This window comes from Cyphellophora europaea (genome assembly GCF_000365145.1).
Source record: "Cyphellophora europaea CBS 101466 unplaced genomic scaffold supercont1.3, whole genome shotgun sequence".
Classification (NCBI taxonomy): Eukaryota; Fungi; Ascomycota; class Eurotiomycetes; order Chaetothyriales; family Cyphellophoraceae; genus Cyphellophora; species Cyphellophora europaea.
Window position 1 is genome coordinate 2703492 of NW_008481809.1, and position 19953 is coordinate 2723444.

General features: G+C 53.8%; 8 protein-coding genes across 8 annotated transcripts; 3 read left to right on the plus strand and 5 right to left on the minus strand.

Annotated features, from left to right (window-relative positions):
* Nucleotides 1-701: 701 nt before the first annotated feature.
* Nucleotides 702-5254, minus strand: HMPREF1541_03940 (uncharacterized protein; the record flags this gene model as incomplete). Its single annotated transcript, XM_008718288.1, has 3 exons — nucleotides 702-831; nucleotides 879-4747; nucleotides 4796-5254. The coding sequence occupies 3 exons, from the start codon at nucleotides 5252-5254 to the stop codon at nucleotides 702-704; spliced, it is 4458 nt and encodes a 1485-aa protein (XP_008716510.1).
* Nucleotides 5255-6825: 1571 nt separating this feature from the next.
* On the minus strand, nucleotides 6826-7695 carry HMPREF1541_03941 (uncharacterized protein; the record flags this gene model as incomplete). Its single annotated transcript, XM_008718289.1, has 1 exon — nucleotides 6826-7695. One exon carries the CDS (start codon nucleotides 7693-7695, stop codon nucleotides 6826-6828), a length of 870 nt encoding a protein of 289 aa, XP_008716511.1.
* Nucleotides 7696-7938: 243 nt separating this feature from the next.
* On the plus strand, nucleotides 7939-8616 carry HMPREF1541_03942 (uncharacterized protein; the record flags this gene model as incomplete). Its single annotated transcript, XM_008718290.1, has 1 exon — nucleotides 7939-8616. One exon carries the CDS (start codon nucleotides 7939-7941, stop codon nucleotides 8614-8616), a length of 678 nt encoding a protein of 225 aa, XP_008716512.1.
* A 135-nt stretch (nucleotides 8617-8751) lies between these two features.
* HMPREF1541_03943 (uncharacterized protein) lies at nucleotides 8752-10683 on the minus strand (the record flags this gene model as incomplete). Its single annotated transcript, XM_008718291.1, has 8 exons — nucleotides 8752-9397; nucleotides 9454-9485; nucleotides 9534-10018; nucleotides 10066-10316; nucleotides 10369-10375; nucleotides 10422-10459; nucleotides 10507-10538; nucleotides 10588-10683. 8 exons carry the CDS (start codon nucleotides 10681-10683, stop codon nucleotides 8752-8754), a joined length of 1587 nt encoding a protein of 528 aa, XP_008716513.1.
* A 577-nt stretch (nucleotides 10684-11260) lies between these two features.
* Nucleotides 11261-13327, minus strand: HMPREF1541_03944 (uncharacterized protein; the record flags this gene model as incomplete). The annotated part of the gene is made up of 3 exons (XM_008718292.1): nucleotides 11261-12408; nucleotides 12465-12763; nucleotides 12852-13327. 3 exons carry the CDS (start codon nucleotides 13325-13327, stop codon nucleotides 11261-11263), a joined length of 1923 nt encoding a protein of 640 aa, XP_008716514.1.
* Nucleotides 13328-13806: 479 nt separating this feature from the next.
* HMPREF1541_03945 (uncharacterized protein) lies at nucleotides 13807-14730 on the minus strand (the record flags this gene model as incomplete). The annotated part of the gene is made up of 3 exons (XM_008718293.1): nucleotides 13807-14409; nucleotides 14456-14569; nucleotides 14620-14730. 3 exons carry the CDS (start codon nucleotides 14728-14730, stop codon nucleotides 13807-13809), a joined length of 828 nt encoding a protein of 275 aa, XP_008716515.1.
* A 358-nt stretch (nucleotides 14731-15088) lies between these two features.
* Nucleotides 15089-17839, plus strand: HMPREF1541_03946 (uncharacterized protein; the record flags this gene model as incomplete). Its single annotated transcript, XM_008718294.1, has 1 exon — nucleotides 15089-17839. One exon carries the CDS (start codon nucleotides 15089-15091, stop codon nucleotides 17837-17839), a length of 2751 nt encoding a protein of 916 aa, XP_008716516.1.
* Nucleotides 17840-18429: 590 nt separating this feature from the next.
* HMPREF1541_03947 (uncharacterized protein) lies at nucleotides 18430-18828 on the plus strand (the record flags this gene model as incomplete). Its single annotated transcript, XM_008718295.1, has 1 exon — nucleotides 18430-18828. One exon carries the CDS (start codon nucleotides 18430-18432, stop codon nucleotides 18826-18828), a length of 399 nt encoding a protein of 132 aa, XP_008716517.1.
* Nucleotides 18829-19953: the final 1125 nt, after the last annotated feature.

Genomic DNA, 19953 nt, shown 5'->3' on the forward strand with positions numbered 1-19953 from the left:
ATGGTTTCTGTATCAGCAGTACTGAATCGATGATGGCAGGTGGTTTGACCCCCGACTCGCAAAAGGATTCCTCAGGTCCATTTGGTCGTAGGTGGATAACCATCTTACCTCGACCATTGCCGCGCCCTTCTTGTCGCTGCCCTGGTGCAGCCTCGCCTACACACATGCCTGATTTGCTTCGCGTGCTTGTTCCACTCCCGATTCTCAAGCGCTGGCTCGGCTCTCCGAGCCCGAGTACAACGGCGGATGATATCCAGCAGATATCCACGAGCGTTCCCCTTCCCATTATCCTCCACACGCGAAGCAGGTCCATGCATATATCAACTTTTCCCGACCGAGCGAATCGAAGTAGATCCTCCTGTGGTACAATCGCCGCGAAAGAAGCCTTTCCACACCCAGATATCAAACGCAATCTCCTTGTCTGGCTAGCACCGCGCAAATCCCGGTGTATGAAGACAGTCTATCATTACGAATCGAAAAGAAAGGGTGTCGAGATCTCCCTGCGTCGATTGAGATCAAGAAAATGCAGAAAACACTTTGCAGTTAGGTGGCTTTTGTCCCGCCGGGTATCAATGCACATCTGTCGTTCGGTCTCTCTCTCGCTCTCCAAAACCTCCCTACCAAAGGAAGCGGCCGTGGCTATTAGTGTATGTCGAAGGGGCATTATGTTGGTACATGCAAGACTGAAGCTTGCAGCCAGATCATTCGGCTGTCTTTTCCGGCGATCTGGATCCCGTCCGGTCGATGGATGGCTGTGCCTTCTGGGTAGGTGGTGAGGCTGGGTTTGATGGTGGCGAGTTAGGTGCTTCGTTCTCAAGGGCGGCCAGTGCACTAGAGGAGTTAGTTGATCATGTTGCACAGACATTCGGAGTACTTACCTGAATGCATTCGTGCTAGACTCATCCTTCTTGTCTTTATCCTTGTTTGCGGGTGGAGTGCCGGTCCGACTGCTAGCTCCACTGTCATCAGCACCACGAGACAACAGGCTGCCAGGTCCAAGACCGCGCCGGCCGCTGTTGGTACGGGGTCCCAGCGTCGGACCCATGCCGCCGCCGGTGTTGCTAGCATTGCGTGTGCTGCGGGCACCAAGTCGTCGGAGATCATCTGTAGCAACCCGGTTGGAGTTATCGGGAGGAGGAACACCACCATAGCCACTGAAGCTACGGGCATCGCCACGACCCATGTGTAGAGGACCGCCACCTCTGCCTCGGTTGGCCTGTTGAGCAAGGCGAGCAGCCTCATTCGCCTGCGCTTGTCGCTCGGCTTCAGCGCGAATCTCGGCAATGGTCTTCGGGCCTTTGTTGTCATCCTTGGAAATCCAGCCGTTCTTGCGGAGATCGATAATATCCAGGAGCATGAACTTAAGACGGCTTGGAAGTTCGGGCATCTCCATGGTGGTCTTGATGCGCTCGAAGTAGATGTCCATGCGCGCCGCACCCTTGCTACTAGGATCATCAAGCTGCTTGCCGATGGTCTTTAGCAAGCTGGTCAAGCTCTCGATCTCGGCTTCATCAGGAAGACCTTCGTAATCGACAAGCTTCTTTACACACTCGTGCATGATGCGCTCTGTTAACATTTGAAGCTTGAAAAGTTCACCGATGAACTTGACCAGACCAAGACCACGACGTTTCGCAGCCATGGCCTCGTAGTATTCGTCTGACATCATGACAGCCTCTTCGGACTCGCCCTCCTTGCGAGCTGGAAGATTGACCTTCCAACCACGCTCGAACTCTTCTTGGCAGCGATTGAGAAGGTATTTGCGGAAGAGATTGCCGCCAGTAACGACGTTACCGTTCTTGTCCTTGACATTCTCATCTTTTATGTCGACACTCATGCTCTCAAGCATTTTGCGGCAGAACATAGCGTACATGGACGCCCAGTGAGCCTCATCAGTCGCCTTCTCGAACGTTAGCTGAATAACTTGACGTAGTGTGCGACCATCTGATTCATCCTTCGATTGGGCAGCAATGGTCAGGATCTGATCGGCAATGCGCTCGAACTTCTCGGGAGTCATCTTGTTGAGAGCAGCCTTGACCTTGCGCTGGACAGTCTCAGGGTCGAGGTGACCTTCACCGCCAACAACGGGTCCAAGAGAAACTTGTTGTCCAACGCTGCGGGGTTTCCAGCCGCTGGATGAGGTCTCTAGAGCAGTCACATTCATGCCAGCAGTTAGAGGCATCGATTTGTTGTCCTCAGCGCCGTGTTTGCCACCGTGCTTGTTGCGCTTGCTCTCAGCACGCGAGCCGCCTCGGCTACTACCACCGACACGTGGGGAACCAGGGACATTATTGGAAGGCTGACGACCCATGGCCATGCCACCGGGCCGACCGAAAGGATTGGCAATTGGACCGCCGCGCATCGCCGCAGTCGACATTGCAAAGCGTTGCTCGGAAGTTGTATTTGGGGGCAGAGGTCGCGCTCCGCCGCCACCAAACGAGCCCATGGGGCCACCGAAGCCTCCTGGTCCAGCAGAAGGACGATTTGAAGGTTGGCGACCACCAAGTCCTGATGGAGTTCTGGCAGATGCCGAAGGTCGAGCCGAATCGCCCTCGCCCAAGGCATCTCTGATTCTAGTGTCCCAATCGAGCGAGGGCTTCTCCTTAAAGATGCTCTGGAACTGTAGCAGGAAGGTCTTATCGTACTTGAAGCCGCGGTCTGCGGGTGCGTTCTGGTTAAGGGCCGCGTTGGGCGAGGCGATATCGGTGGGGTAGTTGACCTTTGAAAGGTCCTCGAGCTTCTTCGCCGACTGCAATGCTTTGAGTGTGGCACTTGGCTCAGGTGGTTCGACCGGTTTCTTTGTATCAAGAGTAAGTTCGGCAGCCTTGCCACGCTTCGGACCGAGACCGCGAGCAGGTGGAGGCATGGAGGCATCCGAGACAGGGGTGGCGGTACCGCTGGGCCCTGATGGGCTGGCAGCAGCAGGAGTCTCGCTGGAGGCAGGCGTCTTGATGCCCTTGAGTTCGGCGAACATCCGCTTAGCCTCGTCGTCACCAGTATTGCCAGCTTCGCGTTCCTTTTCACGAGCGAGCTCGGCCTCTTCAGCTTCACGTTCCATTTTCTTGATGTTGGCCTCGTAAGCTTCGGCTTCTTCCTTCTCGCGCTCGGCCTGTCTGGCCTTGTCGGCCGCCTTCTTCTTCTGGTATTCTTCTTCGCGTCTTGCTTCTTCAGCTTCCTGGGCAGCCATCTCAGCCTCGATCGCGTCAAAGTCGATCTCGTCGTCGTCACCAGCAGCAGCGGGTGTCGATTTAGTGGGAGCCTCGCTTGTGACAGGCTGCTGAGTGACCTCGGGTTCAGGAGCGTCGGCCTTCTTGTCCGCGGCAGCAGCAGCGACGGCCTCCTGTTCAAGAGCTTCGGCCTTAGCTTTAGCGGCCTCCGCCTCGACCTTCGCCGCATCACTGGCTTCTTTGTCGATCTCGGACTTCTCTTGCACTGTTTCGCCCTGCTTGGCATCCTGCTTGGCCTGTTCAGCAATTCTCTCCTTGACAGCCTCTTGCATTGCTCTCTTCTTCTCTTCCTCTGTCTTGGCGCTAACACTCTCTGTGCGAATGTGAGTGGGCTCAACGGCGCTGGGAGTGCGACTGGGAGGGGTCGGAACGGAGGGAGTAACGGCCGGTGCCGCCGGGGCAGCAGATGAACTAGGAGTGGGTGCAGGAGAGGCAGGCGCCTTATCTTTGAAGCTCACAGCCTCGCCGGTGTTGGGGTTCTTGATGACAATTGCACTTCGTTTTGTCTTGTCGGGAATTGTGAAATTTGCACCAGGCTTCTGTCCTTGAGACATGCTGGGGGTGCGAGCGTTGGCATGCGATGGCACCGAAGGAGTGGACACGGATGGCGTATGAGGTTGTTGGCCGATACTCGAACCTGGCCGATCAGGGGCGTTCGACATCTGTGACGAGGTACGTGACATGTTTGGGGGCTGACCCTGGTTGCTGTAGGTAGGCTGCATAGGATAGCCCTGTTGATAAGGTCGAGGAGACTGGGGCGGCATGTAGTTGAATTGACCCTGCATGGGTGTGTACGCCATGTTCATGGAGTACATCGATTGAATGCTAGGATCAGGGTGAGTGGGAATGCCCTGTGAGTGCTTGGTTAGAAGATTCTCAAAATTGCCACTCTCGGGTGAGAGGTCAGGGAAGGAGTAAAGCGGAACACCAGAAGGGAGATCCGGGCGATAGTAGTTGGAAGCGGGATCACGGCTCGAACGAGGTTGGTCCTCGTGCGAACCTTTACCAGCTCGACCACGACCACCCGTACCACGGATAGAACCACGATTCTTACTCTTCTTGCCTCGAGTCGGCTCAGAAGTGGGAGGGGGAAGGAAAGGGGGCTTTACTTGTTGGGGTCCTTGGAAATAGTAGGGGCCCGGTGGTCCTTGCATTCCGTTGGGAGCCATGTTCATGTGCATCTGCTGAGGTGTATTCGGCTGAGCGTTCATCATCGCAGGGCTGCGGGTGCCTATGCCTGGGGATCCTCCAACATAGCCAGGAACGGCTTGGCCACGGCCAGGATAGCCTGATGGCATACCACGACCATTGGGCTGACCGCGGTAAGAGTTGTAAGGAGAGTGTTGCATTTGTTGTCCGTAACCACCGCCAGGATAACCGCCTCTGCCTCGACCGCCAGGCGTGGCGAAGTTCCTATTGCCGGGTCCTGTGGGAGGACCGCCGATGTCGCTGTGCATCGAGTGTGACGAACCGCGGCGATCGTGGTTTCCAAATTGGAGGCTGGATACAGGTCGTGGCTGGCCCTGCAATGAATTAGCATCTATAGCAAGAAGCGAAGAGAGCTCGCATACTGCAGCATCACCTTGGTCGCCTTGCGCACCGAAGACCATGCCATTGCCTTGACTGCCATAGGTGGAAGGAGGACGTCCACCACTCATCTCTTTGGGTTGAGGGATAGGAGAGGGTGAGCCCTGAGGCGAGGCTGCTCTCTGGTTAGGATTGAGTTGATTAACGCCAAGGCTAGCATTGCTCTGGTGTGCTACCGCAGGATTTCCCATCGCAGGCGAACCACCCTGGGCGGAGATGTTACCGAACTGCACGTTGGGTTTGTTCTGAGCAGCAGCTGCACTGCCATTGGGGTTGAAATTTGCGCCCGCGGGAGTGACGGTCATGGACGGCTTGCGCGAATGGTCTGGGTTGAATGCTGCGCCGCCATTGACTGCGGGAATGGCAGGTATAGTCGGGTTGCGTCCGTTCACGGAGTCGCTAGAATTATGCGCAGATTGAGCGCCTCCAACTGGTGTAGCCATGTTGGAAGGCTCGAATGCATTGATGTTTGAAGAAGTCGTGTTGGGTGGTAGGACAGGATGTGGCCAAAAGAAAGCCAACTTGTCCCGGGTCTAAGAGGTTCGATTGGTCGATCGCGCAGTCGACGAGGTGTTGCAAGACTTGTTATTATCTCGACTTTTTCCACAAACTGGAGACTTGGTGACGACGATGCAGAGTGTCAGAACCTTGTCAAGCGTTTGCCGTGTCGGTTCAAACTTGAGGAGACCGGGTGATACACTCGGACTCGAAGAATGCCTGGCGAAGCGGCAGAAGTCAAGACTTCTCGTGAAAGGCGCAAGATTCACTCTAGGAGCACGAAGCGGCGACTGTCTCGAGTCAACGGAAGCCGCTCTTCTGCTGAGTGAAAAGTTGTGCGAAGGTGCGAGAGAGTGGAGATGTGCTTGCAGTAGGTTGAGGAGCCTAACTGCAGCAGGGAATTGCCCTCTGAAAGACTGAAAGACGAGGTACCACAACAAAGACGTTGATGGTACAAGAGAACCTCACGCGATGGTGAGGGACTTGTCAGTGTGGTGATGTGAATGGGTTGAAAAGGTGCGATGGAAGTGGTGATGGAAGAAATTTTGAAAAGGGAGCAGGCAAGAGCGACCTAATCCGCCCTCGCGCTAACAGGTAAGTCTTCACACGGTGCCAAGCCTTACTACCCGGAGGTAGAGTGTAGGCCGGAGTACCTACAAGCCTGTGACTCCCTAAGAATTTCTGGTTATAGGCGCCTTTCTAGGCTGACACGCCCTGTTCTGGGCATCTTGACAGCCACCCAGACTTTGTTCAAGTCTCACGCCATTGATCCGCAAACATTCTGTGTTTATTTGAATAGTCATCTTACAGCAACTCGCTTCTGCTGCATAGCGCGAGAGTGACTCACATAAATCCTAACGGCAGCCAACAACAGGCCTGGGAGTCATCTGAGCCGCAGCCGCATCGCGCACGAATGCAGTCAGACCTCTCTTTGTCGACCACTGGACCAACTGGGCCACAACCAGCGTTCTTTTCCTTTTCTCGGCTGTTTCCCCTGTCAACGTTTCAGAATCGACTTCCCCGGCGCGGCTGATCTCCACCCTACTCGTCCACCGTCATCACCAGCCCCAGCTGCCTCATTTTCTAGAAGCAAACATTTTGCATGATATAAGAAACAGAGAATCCGCATAAACATGGGTCACGTCGCATTCGATCGTGTTGATAGCCATGGTTTATCCCTTCGCCTCATCAGAGCACGTGTTCATTTCATTTCATTCCATTCCAAAACCTCGTCGAAGCAGTCCACCCCTTTATTCGAATTTTCGAAGGGAGGGGTTGCTTGTCCTCCTGCCGAACTCCTCACGAGGCACTTCGATGTAGGATTTGCCACAATTGTCCAATAACCGTAAGCTTTGCTGCTTCAAAATCGGCCTTACTCCGTATATCCGCTCCGATTTTCCGAAAGGTTCCCACGTGTTGGGGCTTCAGAAAGTGGGCAGGACCGTGCCGCGGATTCAGCCGCAGGCTGTGATGAAAACATGTTACGTGTCGTTGGTTGCATCGCAGCCAGTCTCAATCATCTTTTGCCTTTGGTTTTCTTCGCATTGTGTGCAAAAGCCTCTTCCGGTGGTTCATCGTTCTTCTTGCGCTTTCCTCCTCCGCCGTACTTGGCTTCAAGATTGGCTAGGAACGAGTCGCCCCTACTCTGTTGCCGTTGTTGGATGATCGCTTTCAATGCACCATCATCGTCGTCCTTTTTCTTGTCTACCTTGCCCTTTCCAAAGAGCTTGTCCTTCACACCTAGCTCCTCTGCCATTTCCATGGCTTCGCCCTCTTCAGCCTTGGCCTTCGCTGTCCGCTTCTTCTTGCTGGCTTTGCTTTCCATGGTGTATGCCTGGTGCGTTTGAACGCGACTCTCTTTGATAGCCCGATTGATCATCTGGCGGAATCGCTCGTCATCTTCGAGCACATTGCTACACATGACCTGCTCGTAGATCGCATCCATATCCCCCTCGAACTCTTCATATGCACGGAGAACATCTTGCTCCTCTTCTTCAGACCCTTGATACTCGCCCTTGATCTTCTCAATCGTAGTGCCGTCCACCATGCTGGCGGTCTGCTCTCGGAAGAAATCCGTCCAGCTGAAATCGTCATCCTCGAGATCAAGGGACTCGGATGTATTACCAGTTGTATCGTAGCGCTTCCTTCGTCTTTCATCGGACAGGATGGCGTACGCAAATGCGATCTCTTGAAATCTCTGATGCGCATCCTCTTTTTCGTCTTCCACGGCTTTGTCCGGATGATGCTTGAGCGCAGCTTTTCGATACGCTGTCTTGATCTGATCAGGCGTAGCAGTCTTCTCAAGGGAGAGGACCTTGTAGGGATCGATGGCAGTGGGAGGATCTTCAAGAGTCTCCTCCTTGGGAGCCTTGGTCTTGCGAGACATATTGAGTTTGTGGACGAAATGGGATTGAATGATCGTAGGGAGCGGAGGGTAAGTCGTAAAGCAATGTAAAATATGTAATTGTAGGCTTAACCGGGGATCGCAGATGAGCATCAAATGAGGCTTGTGAAGGTCAGAACGCGTCTCGGGAGTCGCGTTTATATCGGTTGACGTCATCTCCACCACTTCACACCGGTTCGTTTCTTCTCAAGACTAACAGCCCATCATATGCACTATAACCTCACCATGTCAGATCAAAGTCAACATATCGAATACCTCCAGCAGGCTCTACTCGAGGCCCGTAAATCGCCTCCAAAGCCCACAAACTTCCGCGTCGGCTGCGTCATCGTTTCCTACGAGCAGCTAACTGCCCCAAGGATTCTGGCATCGGGATATACTCTCGAACTTCCCGGAAACACACACGCGGAACAGTGCGCATTGCTGAAGCTCGCTGCTTTCCACTCTTCGGAAGAATCAGACCTGCCGAAAATTTTGACACCATCACTCAACGTCACACTGTACACCACGCTTGAGCCGTGTGGGAAACGTCTGTCTGGCAACTTACCTTGTGTTCAACGTATCATTGCTACCAGACAGCAATCCCCGAACGCAGGTGTACGAAAGGTCATCTTTGGAGCCAAGGAGCCCGGGACGTTCGTTCAGGATAGTCAGTCCTGTCGCCTACTGACAGAAGCGGGCATCGATTGGGAGTATCTTCCTACCTTGGAGGAAGAGATCTTGAAGGTGGCGATGGAAGGACATGACAAGAAGCCAGACTCTGAACGTTCTTCTAATGACGTGCCGCCCCAAAAAGGGCAGCAGCAGGAAACCGAAGGCACGAATGTTGACGCTATCGGTCCGGAGGAACGAAAACGCCAAGAGGAGCAGCCGCGGAATCCCAAGAAACGAATGATGGAGATATAGACGCCTGAGTTGGTTTGTGATTCTAGTGGTATCGACGCCATTTCTCAGATAAGCACTGGCCAGCCATTGACTCTGGCGATCACCCTGACAAGACTGTCGAAGATGAAATCCTTATTGGCTCCTCATCACGGCCCCTCAACTGGGATGCTCCACATGGAGACCGTCAGCCTTCTCCAGGTCTCCTCGCTTAGCGGCAACGCCAACGTCCTCCATACCAGAGAAGTTCGTTGTGCCAAAGATCTCATCCATGCGTTCCAGAGACACCCCTTTCGTTTCCGGAACAAGGAAGAATGCTCCCGTTGCCATGAGAAAGCAGAATGACCCATAGATGAAGTACGTGCCGTAACCGTTGCTTCCAACGGTCTCCAACATCACCGGAGTCGCCCTCGCCACCGCCAGATTGAACAGCCACTGTGTCGCAGCCGCCAGACTAACATTGAGCCCCCGTAGACGGTTCGACGGAATCTCGGACACATAAATCCAGCATACAGGCCCCCACCCGAATTGGAAGGCCGCAGCAAAGAGATAGACCATCACCAGAGCCACGTAACCAGCAGCGGGGATCGGTGCGCCTTTGATAGGTGGATCAAATCGACCATAAAATCCTAGGTAGAACATGCAGAAGAACATGAAATACCCCGTCCAGACGAAACTCCATCTTCGCCCCAACGTGTCGGCCAGAAAGAAGATGAAGATGGCGCACGAGCACATCTTGACGATGCCATAGACTCCGGTGGCAAAGAGCGACTGCGAATTGCCGGTGACACCAAGATTACTGAAACTAGGTCCTAATTAGATCTGTAGAGGGACAAACAGAGGATCTTGTGGGCAACTTACATGACCGGGGCGTAGTAGTTGATAGCGTTTGTCTTGGAATGTCAGCTGTTCATCCAAGCATTGATCGTGGCTGCACCTACCCCAGTCCACTGCTGAGCAGTCATCAACACAATGCTCATTATAGCTCGCTTTCGGTTTCCTGGAATCAGCCAGCACTCCTTCATGATCGACCAGAAGCTGTTATCGGAATAGTGGGAACGCTCCTCCTCCAGTTGTGTCTGCATTTCGAGTAATTCCGCCTGGACATAAGGGTGAGTCGTAGGCAGATGCCGGACTTGAGACAAAACGCTCGAAGCTCTGTCCCAGTTGTCCTGTCTCGCCAGCCAGCGGGGTGATTCCGGGCATAACAGAATCGCCCCAAACAGCAGAACAGGAGGTAAGGACTGCATCGACAGTGGAACGATCCACTGTCCATGTCCTTTGATATGCAAAAGACTGCCATAGTTGATGAAGAAAGCAATCATGGCTCCCATGGTCTCGAACAACTGATAGAACCCAACTAGCAGACCGCGTATTCCTCTCGGGGCGTTCTCTGCGACGTAGGTAGGCGCGAGCATCGTTGCACCTAATTGATATCAGCAGAAGCTCGGATCTTTTGCAACGGTCAGTCACCTCCCAGGCCAAGGCCTTCCACAAATCGACCAATGTAAAAGCAGGACAGATGGCCATAGCTGAAGGCCTGTAGCAAACCACCGACGAATGCAAAGCAAGCAACACCCATAAGGCTCGGGCGCCGCCCCCATTTGTCCGCACATGGAAATGCGACCAAGGCACCAACCACGGCCCCAGCTTGCATTACGCTCACAAGGTTGGCGGAAAGGTTGGATTTGGCAATCTTGCTTTTGCCATCATAGCCGAATTCGCTACAGTTGCGTTAGTTACAGCGGAAGCAATGCTAACAGCGCCTGGAAATACTGCTGGACTGCATGCGTTAGGTAAATTGAACCAGAACGGGAGTGGACTCCTACAGTCTGGCATGGTCGTGACGCCTCCGATAATACCAATGCTGTGTATCGTCAGTGAGGGTCGACACACTAATGAGGACAGCCTTACTCCATGCCAAACAATGTCCCACCAAAGCATGCCTAAATCTATCAGCAATAGATCGCCGCCGAGTCACCAGCAGAGACTCACAGCACAGGCGATGGCAAAAACTCTCCAATTATAGACGGCCGGAGGATCAAGCTTGATCGCATCATTGCGAACGACTTTGCGAATGAAAGAAGCCATATCTAGTGCTTCAGCTTTCTTGCATGAGATAGCTGGCAAGTTCAGAGAAAGGTGAGGAAAGACACCATCGCTTATTTAACAGACTCATACCATCGCCCACCTGGTGTCGTATCACACGTGCGTCCGTGGACTCTGTCCCGCATTTCCTCCCCCACTGGCATTGCAGTCGGGGAAGGAAGGGTTCCATGCAGACCGGGTTTGGGCGCCACGCGTGGAGGATGGATGCAACCACGAAGCTTGGAAATGGTACGATCGACAAGCTCCCCAAGCATTGCGGAGAAAGATGCTTGTCGAGGCCAATTTCATAGGCGAGCAAACTGAAAGACTGGGGTAACAAATGGGTCTCATTCCGGTGGGGGCGCACCTCTCCAGTACTAAATGGGAAACGGGCGTGCCGTTGCCTTCATTTTCAGCCTGAATGAGACCGACTTCCCCCAGAGGACGACCAAGGTATAGCGGATGTCGCTTCTGTGAAGCGACAGTGCGGGTGTATAGGGAGACAGTCAGCCTGTATGCCGCACATCCGAGCAAGCATGTGTGCCGATGGCTCGCTTTCCGGTTTCATTCATGCGTCCAACTATTGAGTAGTTAACCGCTCTAGCCAACTAGGCATTGCCGGTCTTGTCCTCCACATTGTCTGCCATGTCTCTCGCCAGTCATGTGCATCCGCGGGAACGGCAAAGATGGCAGCCACAAGCCACATATCCTCGCCTGCCTCCAACGTCGTCGCTAGTGTAGGTAGGATCGACCTGCTCGAGACGAGGTTGGAATTTGCGTCTTCCTCAAGCACTACGCCTTCACGCTTTGCCTTCAGCTCCACAATACCGACGACGCCAGCCTGGGAGACCACCACTGCTTCATTCTGCCCCTGCTGGCGGCCTTCTCTACCGTCTACCCCTAAGGCCTCCAGCTCCCTCCCGTCGCTCTCACGCTCACCGCACAATGCCCATGCCCCTTCACTCGTCCTCAAGTTTCTTCCTGTGTTAATGTGGTGAATCCTCAAGTACCAGTTGGGCGTTGCCTCCTCTGGCGGCACCAGCCATGTCTCTACACTCACATCACTCCAAGGCTTCCATCCCGATCTCAGCACAGGCGTACCCTCGTTCTCTTCAATTGCAGCATCAATAGCGACCCGCCGGACCTTCCAGCTCTCGCCCTCATCCTCAGAGAGTGTAAGCATGCTGTCGCCTCCCGCGGCTTGTACAAAGTACCCTCCTGTAGGTACTGAGTAGCCGAAGACGGAACTATAAGCAAATTTGCCATACTTGCTCTCTGCCGCGCGCATTGGGTAGTGGCATTGCTGCCCGGAACTTAGCAAGAACGTGTGGCCACCCCCTCGCACCATGATATGCTTGGGCTGCCTCAGCGCCACCGTCGCTGGAAGTCTCGCCGTTGGGTAGGGCTGCTCCTCAGCCTGCCAAAACGGATGACTCTCTGGACACGCCAGGGCTGCAAAGCTAAGCATGAACCAATATGGCGAACCCGGTGAGTTGTAGTTTTCGGAAGTGAATTGATTGGGGTAGCAATATCCGATGGTGAGAGTCCCTTGCGGGGAAAGGATGTTTAGCTGCCGAGTCCACCAGCGAAGATTGCGAAGGAGGATGCCTTTCACGACGCCCCAGTTGAGTGGGTCAGGAAGTTCGAGGTCTGCGAAGGCGACTGCGCTCCAAAAGCCTGCCATCGCAAAGCGATATGTGAGTGAACGACCAAAGGTAATCGCACGGCCTATCGCGTTAGTAATCGTAGTAGTAAATAGACATCATTAGGAAGGTGTCGCTTACCCTCTTCATCGAAGTAGTGGACGAAAGCTAGTGCATACTGCCTGGCCCAGTCTCGATACCTCTCGGCTCGTTCTTGGTCTTCGCCGCCGTTAATCTTGACATACAGCAGCTGCAAAAGCTGGATGGCGAAGCTGCCACTATAGTAGTCCATCTGTGTATACCCTTCCGGACCGTCATTGCTCCAACCCTCGCCTCGATAGAACCCGTCTAGATGATCCATGTCCGCCTTCAACTTTTGCGCGTCGTATAGCGCTCCGTTTTTCTTCATGGCAAGGTTCGCAAACACCCGGAACCATAACCTAAAAACATCAGCAAGTGCCCCTTTCTGGACCTACTTCTTGGGCTGCGGTAGAAGCACACAGCATCGGCTGTCAGCTCTCGACTAACCAGTTCGTGTTCGGCATCTCCCTCGCATTGATCGCCCCCAGCCACTGCTGCACATTCTGCTTCTCTGATTGCGTCAGAGGCTCCCAGAGCTGCGCCGGCGCAACGATGAGCGCAAACCCAAGTGGGCACATCTCTACCATGCGCTGATCCAGATCGCGTGGCCATCCCCAGAACTCCGGGTGTGCGGGGTTCGTGCCATTGCGAAGCCCTTCGAGCCAGAAGGAGGCATCGGTGAATGGGAAGCCGCCAGCGAGGAGAGACGCAAGGCCCCAGAGCGGTCGGGTGAAGCCCTCGAGCTGTGCTCCGGTTTCGTCGTAGCGGGTGGCGGTTGCGCCGAGCTTGACGCGGGTGCGACCTGGGGAGAAGAAGGGGAGGAGGGGTTGGAGGAGGGATGAGCAAGCGTGGGCAAAGTCGGAGCGTGTGGTGAGTGCGTGTGTGGAGAGGGAGGTGAAGTTGGTTGGGGGTCCCGTTGACATGATTGCAAGTGTTGGAAGTTTCAGGGGGCTCTCTAGCAGTAGATTGAAAAGGAGAGTTTAAAGTGGCGAGCACGTGCACTTATCTTTGAGTTAGGATGGACCAAACGTCCTCGGCGTCGTAATGACATACTCTAGCACTGGAGGTCCAATATGGCTGACGGAAGATGGTACAACGAATCTTCGAACGGATTTAGCCGGGTGGGGGTGGGGGTCGAGCTGGGGGTCTTCCACTGCACGAAGGGACGTGGGGAAGGCTTTGCCTGTTCTTTGAGAGTTGGGGGTGACGCGTAGCCACAATCAACCCTCAGACCTTACTGACTTCGAGCGTGGTGGTAACATGATTGCATTGTTGACTCTCTAGAAAGATCGCCATGTAGGCCTCCCGTACCAGTCATTTCTCATCATACAGGCCGATCACCGCGATGTCAAACTGGGCCAGGTACAAGGGTGATGTCTCTGTCTCCGTCTGAATGCGATACTCATCCATCAAGCAACGCCCACGTATTGTCGTCCACAGTTGTGAAAATAATGCCGCTGCCAAGAAGTTCTTCTGCTCCCTTGTACACATCGTTGGTTGGCATACCGATGGTACTCGCCAGCATTTGCACATGCAAGCCTTCGTTCGAATCTGTCTGCTTCAAGGCCTGGTACACCTTTCTAGCATACTGCGACATATGAGGCATTCCATTGGCACCTCCTGCATCGTAACCTTGCTGTCCACCATCGACGCCATTGGCGCCCTTCTGCGCTGCTCCGCCCTGGGCTGCTGGGGGGCCACGGCTGAAGTGTAGATGCACAGCGGTTGCCTCAAGTAGGTGATAGTTTATCTCATTGTAGTCTGCGATGGGCCTGATAACATGCGCACCAACATGTCGCTTGTTGTTGAAGGCTTTGACCCGCCCCCAGACTCTGCAGTAGACTTCTTCTGCCAGTTTTGATTTGGAGTCCATGTCCATTGGATCGTTCTGCGCGTCTGTATCGATCCATTGCTTGACTTCGATGATGCCGGTACCGTCGTCTACTTTGTAGGTAATGTTTGTAGTCTGTGTGCTGATGCTGCGTATTTGACCAACGAATGTGATCTGTATGTGTCAGCTTCGTCCTGCAGTTGGATCTGCTATAGCTAACCTGACTTATTGCATCGCCGTCAACTTTGAAATCTGCGTCTGGATGTGGCTGTTGCGCATCGATGACTTGTTTTATCGTCACTGGTCGAACTGTGTCTTTGCCATATCCTCGTTGCTTTTCGTTGTCAGAACATGCACAAGGCCTGTTGTCAGAAGAAGACTTACCCCGCCAGCACCGGCTTGACTGCTGTTTGGCTCGCCGCCTATGAAACCACCGCCGTCCGCTGCGCCATTGGCGCCGTAGGATGTTGTATATTGCTGGCCGTAATCTGACATTGTTAGTGATCTTTGATGTCGTTGCGTTGATAGCTACGTACCCATCTTCTGGTCGCAGATTGAGTGGCAATGTTGGTTGTTCCGGTGGTGGCCTGTCTGAACGATTTATTTGAAGCGGGGCGAGTCACAACGCGTCCAGAAGAAGCGCGTATTTCCCCCCCATAAAACGCAAGGCTAGGACATTATCGATAAGGCTAGCGGGAATGGGTTTTGGAGAAAAATATCGAGCGGCGCTCGCGGCAGTTGAGAGCGCTGGCGGTTTTCTTCAGTGCTGCTCGGCAGCACTTTCATGAGTTCAGAACAGCATCTCTATGAGTTCAGTAATCGCGTTAACATAGATCTGTTACCTTGACCTAGGATGGCTCCGCGAAGGAGGTCTCCGTCGCCCTCGGAGAACGAAGCCGACATTGGCCGGTCGCTCTTCACAAATCACGACCGGCATGCAGATATCTCTGACGACGAAGGGGGCAGTTCAGCGGGCGAAACTAATACACCTCTAGCGTACAATGACTTGAATGTCATGGCCGATGACTCAGGCGAGGATGATGAGGTCTTTATCGCGAAGCAGCTGGCTGCGTCGAACCGCAAAGCCGGCAACCTCAAGGGCCGCACCGTGAAGAAAGGTGGAGGCTTCCAGGCTATGGGGTTGAATGCGAACCTACTCAAATCGATCACGAGGAAAGGCTTCTCGGTACCGACACCTATTCAGCGCAAGACGATTCCGCTGCTACTCAGCGACAAAGATGTTGTGGGTATGGCGCGAACTGGCTCTGGCAAGACTGCTGCTTTTGTGATACCCATGATCGAGAAGCTGAAGGCGCATAGCCCAAAGGTTGGCTCCAGAGCACTTATCATGTCGCCGTCCCGAGAGCTTGCCCTGCAGACGCTGCAAGTAGTAAAAGAGCTAGGAAGGGGAACAGACTTGCGCTCCATTCTATTGGTGGGCGGTGACAGCTTGGAGGAACAATTCTCTGCAATGGCGTCTAATCCGGACATCATCATCGCTACACCAGGACGCTTCCTACATTTGAAGGTGGAGATGAGTCTAGACCTATACAGCATTCAGTATGTGGTCTTTGATGAGGCAGATCGACTGTTCGAGATGGGTTTCGCCGCACAGCTTACCGAGATCTTGCATGCGCTGCCCTCCTCAAGGCAGACCCTCCTGTTCTCTGCGACACTGCCTAAATCCCTGGTCGAGTTCGCCCGAGCTGGTCTACAAGAACCGAGTCTGGTCCGCTTGGATGCCGATAGCAAGGTATCGCCTGATCTTCAGAGCGCTTTCTTCACTGTCAAGTCGTCAGAAAAGGAAGGTGCGCTGTTGCACCTCCTCCAGGACGTGATCCAGGTTCCCACAGGGTCGCAACTTACTTCCACCGTCACACCCGCGGACAGCAGGAAGTCCTCCAAAAAGAGGAAGCGACAAGAGATTGACGGTAAACGACATGAAGTTTCGAATCCACACTCTACCATCGTGTTTGCCGCTACTAAACACCATGTCGAATATCTTGCGCATCTTCTGATGGCAGCAGGTTACGCTGTGTCTTATGTGTACGGCGCACTTGACCAAACAGCCCGGAAAGAGCAGGTTCAGTCTTTCCGAGATGGACAAGCAAATATCCTGGTCGTCACGGATGTCGCAGCTCGAGGAATTGATATTCCTATCCTTGCGAACGTCATCAATTATGACTTCCCTTCACAGCCAAAAATCTACGTTCACCGTGTTGGGCGTACTGCGCGCGCTGGTCAGAAAGGTTGGAGTTATAGTCTTGTACGCGATGCAGATGCACCGTATTTACTGGATCTGCAGCTTTTCTTGGGGAGGCAACTTGTCGTTGGTAGAAGTACCAAAACAAATTTTAGTTTGGCCACGGACGTCGTTGTCGGCGCACAGCGTCGTGACGGCCTTCAGACTCAGACCGAGTGGGTCATCAGGACACTCGCGTCAGATGCCGATCTTGCTGGTCTTCGGTCGGTAGCAACCAAGGGCGAAAAGCTTTACCAACGGACTCGGAACTCTGCATCATCAGAGAGCGCGAAGCGGGCGAAGACGCTTGTCGGGTCGGATGCTTGGACGGAGCTGCATGCAATGTTCGAACAAGATGAGAATGGAATGGAAGATGCACGACAAGCTATGCTCGCTCGCTTAGGCGGCTTCCGCCCTCCGGAGTCCATCTTCGAGATCGGCGCCCGTAGAGCGGGTCGCAGGAACAACGACGATGCGATAGAGGCGATCCGCAGCATTCGCAGTGGCTTGGAACGTAAGAGGCAGAAGTCGCTGGCGGCAGCTGTTGCAAGTCAGTCTTCTGAGCATGTTGCAGAAGACGATCGCGTAGCAAATGGAACCCATGGATCCGAGGAAGAGGAACTTGGAGGACTGGATGACATGTCAACCGCGTCAGATTCAGAGTTGGAGGTGACCTTTTCAGGCGGTCCCCAACCCAATGGCAAGTCTGCTGCCAGCAAAGACGCTGGTGTAGACTCTTTCAAGAACAGTGAGTATTTCATGGGCTATGCTCCTGAGGGGCAAGATATGGATGAGGAGCGCGCATATGGTGTGCATTCAGGCTCCAACTCGAACTTCGTTGAAGCAGCTCGTGGGGCCACCATGGATATTGCGGGCGATGAGGGATCGAAGGGGTTCGGCGAAGCGCGTGGAGTCATGCGATGGGACAAACGCCACAAGAAATACGTCGCCCGCGACAACGATGATGATGGATCCAAAGGGAAGAAGCTCGTACGCGGAGAATCCGGCGCCAAGATCGCTGCGAGCTTCCGCAGTGGTCGCTACGATGCATGGAAGAAGGCAAATCGCATCACTCGAGCACCTCGCGTGGGCGAGAACGAGGCAACAGCTCCCTCACATGGTGGCTTGACGAGTGGTAAAAGGTTCAAGCATTCCAAGACACAAGCACCCAAGGCAGCGGACAAATTCCGAGATGACTATGAGAAGCAGAAGAAGAAGTTCTCGGTGGCTAAGGAGCGCGAGATCGCGGATCGTGGCAACAAGCGTGAGGTACACTCCGTCGATGACATCCGCAAGGCCAGGAACCTCAAGCAGAAGAGACAAGAGAAGAACGCTCGACCAAGCCGGAAGGGAAGGAAGTAGCTGTGTAGTCTCATAACTACCTAATCAAGCATTGCAGGTCCTCGATATGGTTGTGCCTATGTAATTCCAAGGTCAAGCCAAATGGTCGTGAGTGATGCTAGTGGATTGACACTTGGATCGTGATCAGTGAGGCTCGTCGGGCAAGCCCAGCCACAGCTAACGGAGATTTGTTGCGCAGCGTAATGAGATGGGCCCCGAGGGTGCTCTCCTGCCAATTAAAGAACACTCGGATCAGGCGGGACAGCAGACTGCTTTGCGACTGACTGTCAGGATTTCTTAATCAGCTGGGAGGAGTGGCTTGGTTTGCCGCCAACTTCCGGCCATGGGATTGTACTATAATCTACTCGGCCCGCTTGCACCGTCATCACCGTCGTCTATCTCACTCTGGCACGCCTGGATCTTCCCACAACATCAATGCGCCGTCTTCGATGCCGTCGCCATTGGAACTCGTAACGACAGCTTCAATTCCTTCTAATCTCTAGCAATACTTTGTCCTCCCACTTGAGCACAACTTTTCGCGCCCGCGCAAACATTTCCAAACTGCGCCTCATTCAATCAAGTGGCCTAGGTATATCCGTAAGCTGGACACGATGTCTGCGCCGCCAGCAACTATGAGCAACACACTCGAGCCATTCCCGCTCTTCATTGATTCCACACCACCCGAATACGCCAACTACTTCAGCAATATCTCGTCCAAGATGGAATCTCTGAATATTCTCTCGTCCGACTCATCCGCGCCGCGAATGTTCAAACGTCGCATATCCATGCCATCTAAGCTATCGAAAGAATTGCAAATGAGATACTATCAGTACGAGGTTACGTTCGGCCTGTACATGTTGACGGGGATCGAGAAAATGGTGCTGAATATGATCGTCGCATCGCTCTTCGCCGCAGGTTTCTTCGCACTATACCAAGTGGTGTGTCGTCTCGCCTGGATCGCAATCGGATCGTTTGAGCCGGCAGGAATGTTGTGCAATACTCATGGTTGATGTTGTCTCGCATTCAACAACCTCTACAGCTTCCGGTTGTGGAGCGGAATCCCGATCTGGCCAGTGATCCGTGGCCGCACTCGATTACCTGGTTGATTATCGCGTGTACCCGCCAAATCCACGACGATTTGTACAAAGTATAGAGCGCCGAATCTCCTTTCTTTACATGCGATGGACCCTGAGTTGGACTGGCTGCACGACTAGCCTCAACGTTACCGACGCGTTGCCGCGAGACGCGTGCTCTCGTCACACATGAATATGACGACTTGATGATGATGTTTTGAATACAAGCGAAATGCTGAGGCAGACAGTAATGTGCAACAGTGTCACAGATGTGGGCGGTCACCGGGGGGCAGGGCGGAAGGTCACCAGTGCATGGCCTGAAGACTGAGCAGTGTGCCCATGATTGGCTGTGTAAAATACAAAGTAGGAGTATGCCATGCACGTTCAAAGGAAGCTCCTCCAGTTAATGGTCGCCTGGTTATGACTATTAGCCGGGTTTTGTCTACCGCCCCCCGCCGTTGAACATTGACTTTCTATTCTGAGTTCGAGCGCCGTGTTCTGTCGATCCTGAGCTGCAGGAACAAAGGGTGAAAAAGCGGGCGCAAGGAGGCTGTGACGAATGCGCAGCCTCCGACGGCCCCCAAAGGGCGCCCCTTCCCTGGCCCGAAGCCTAGTAAGCGGGTTTGGCTGCAAATAAGCTGACTGATTGGGCTTAAGTGATCGGAGCCACTGTTTCGGGTTGCGTGTCGCAGCTGCAACTGATTATCCCTGGCTCGAGCCTCGCCATCTGCGACTGCATGCAGGCTTAAACCTGTTCCTGTTCCTCACGCTGAGATTTGTCTGGCCTGCAACCCATCATAGCCACTCTTTCCTTGCGCCAACGACACTCACTTGGTGGCTTTTCCAATCTGTTTGTTCGACCGTTTCTGTCAGGGCTGTTTGTTGTGGGCAATCAAAGCAATCTCAAAGCTGTTGTCTCATACCGCCCTTACATCATTCGTTAACACCATCCCCTCAGTCTGCGCCGCACGCATTCACTACCAGATAAAACTGCTGGCGCAGCATTCGAGCCCCCAACACTACAGCGAAGCATCCGCAAAAGGAACAACACCCCAAAAGTCT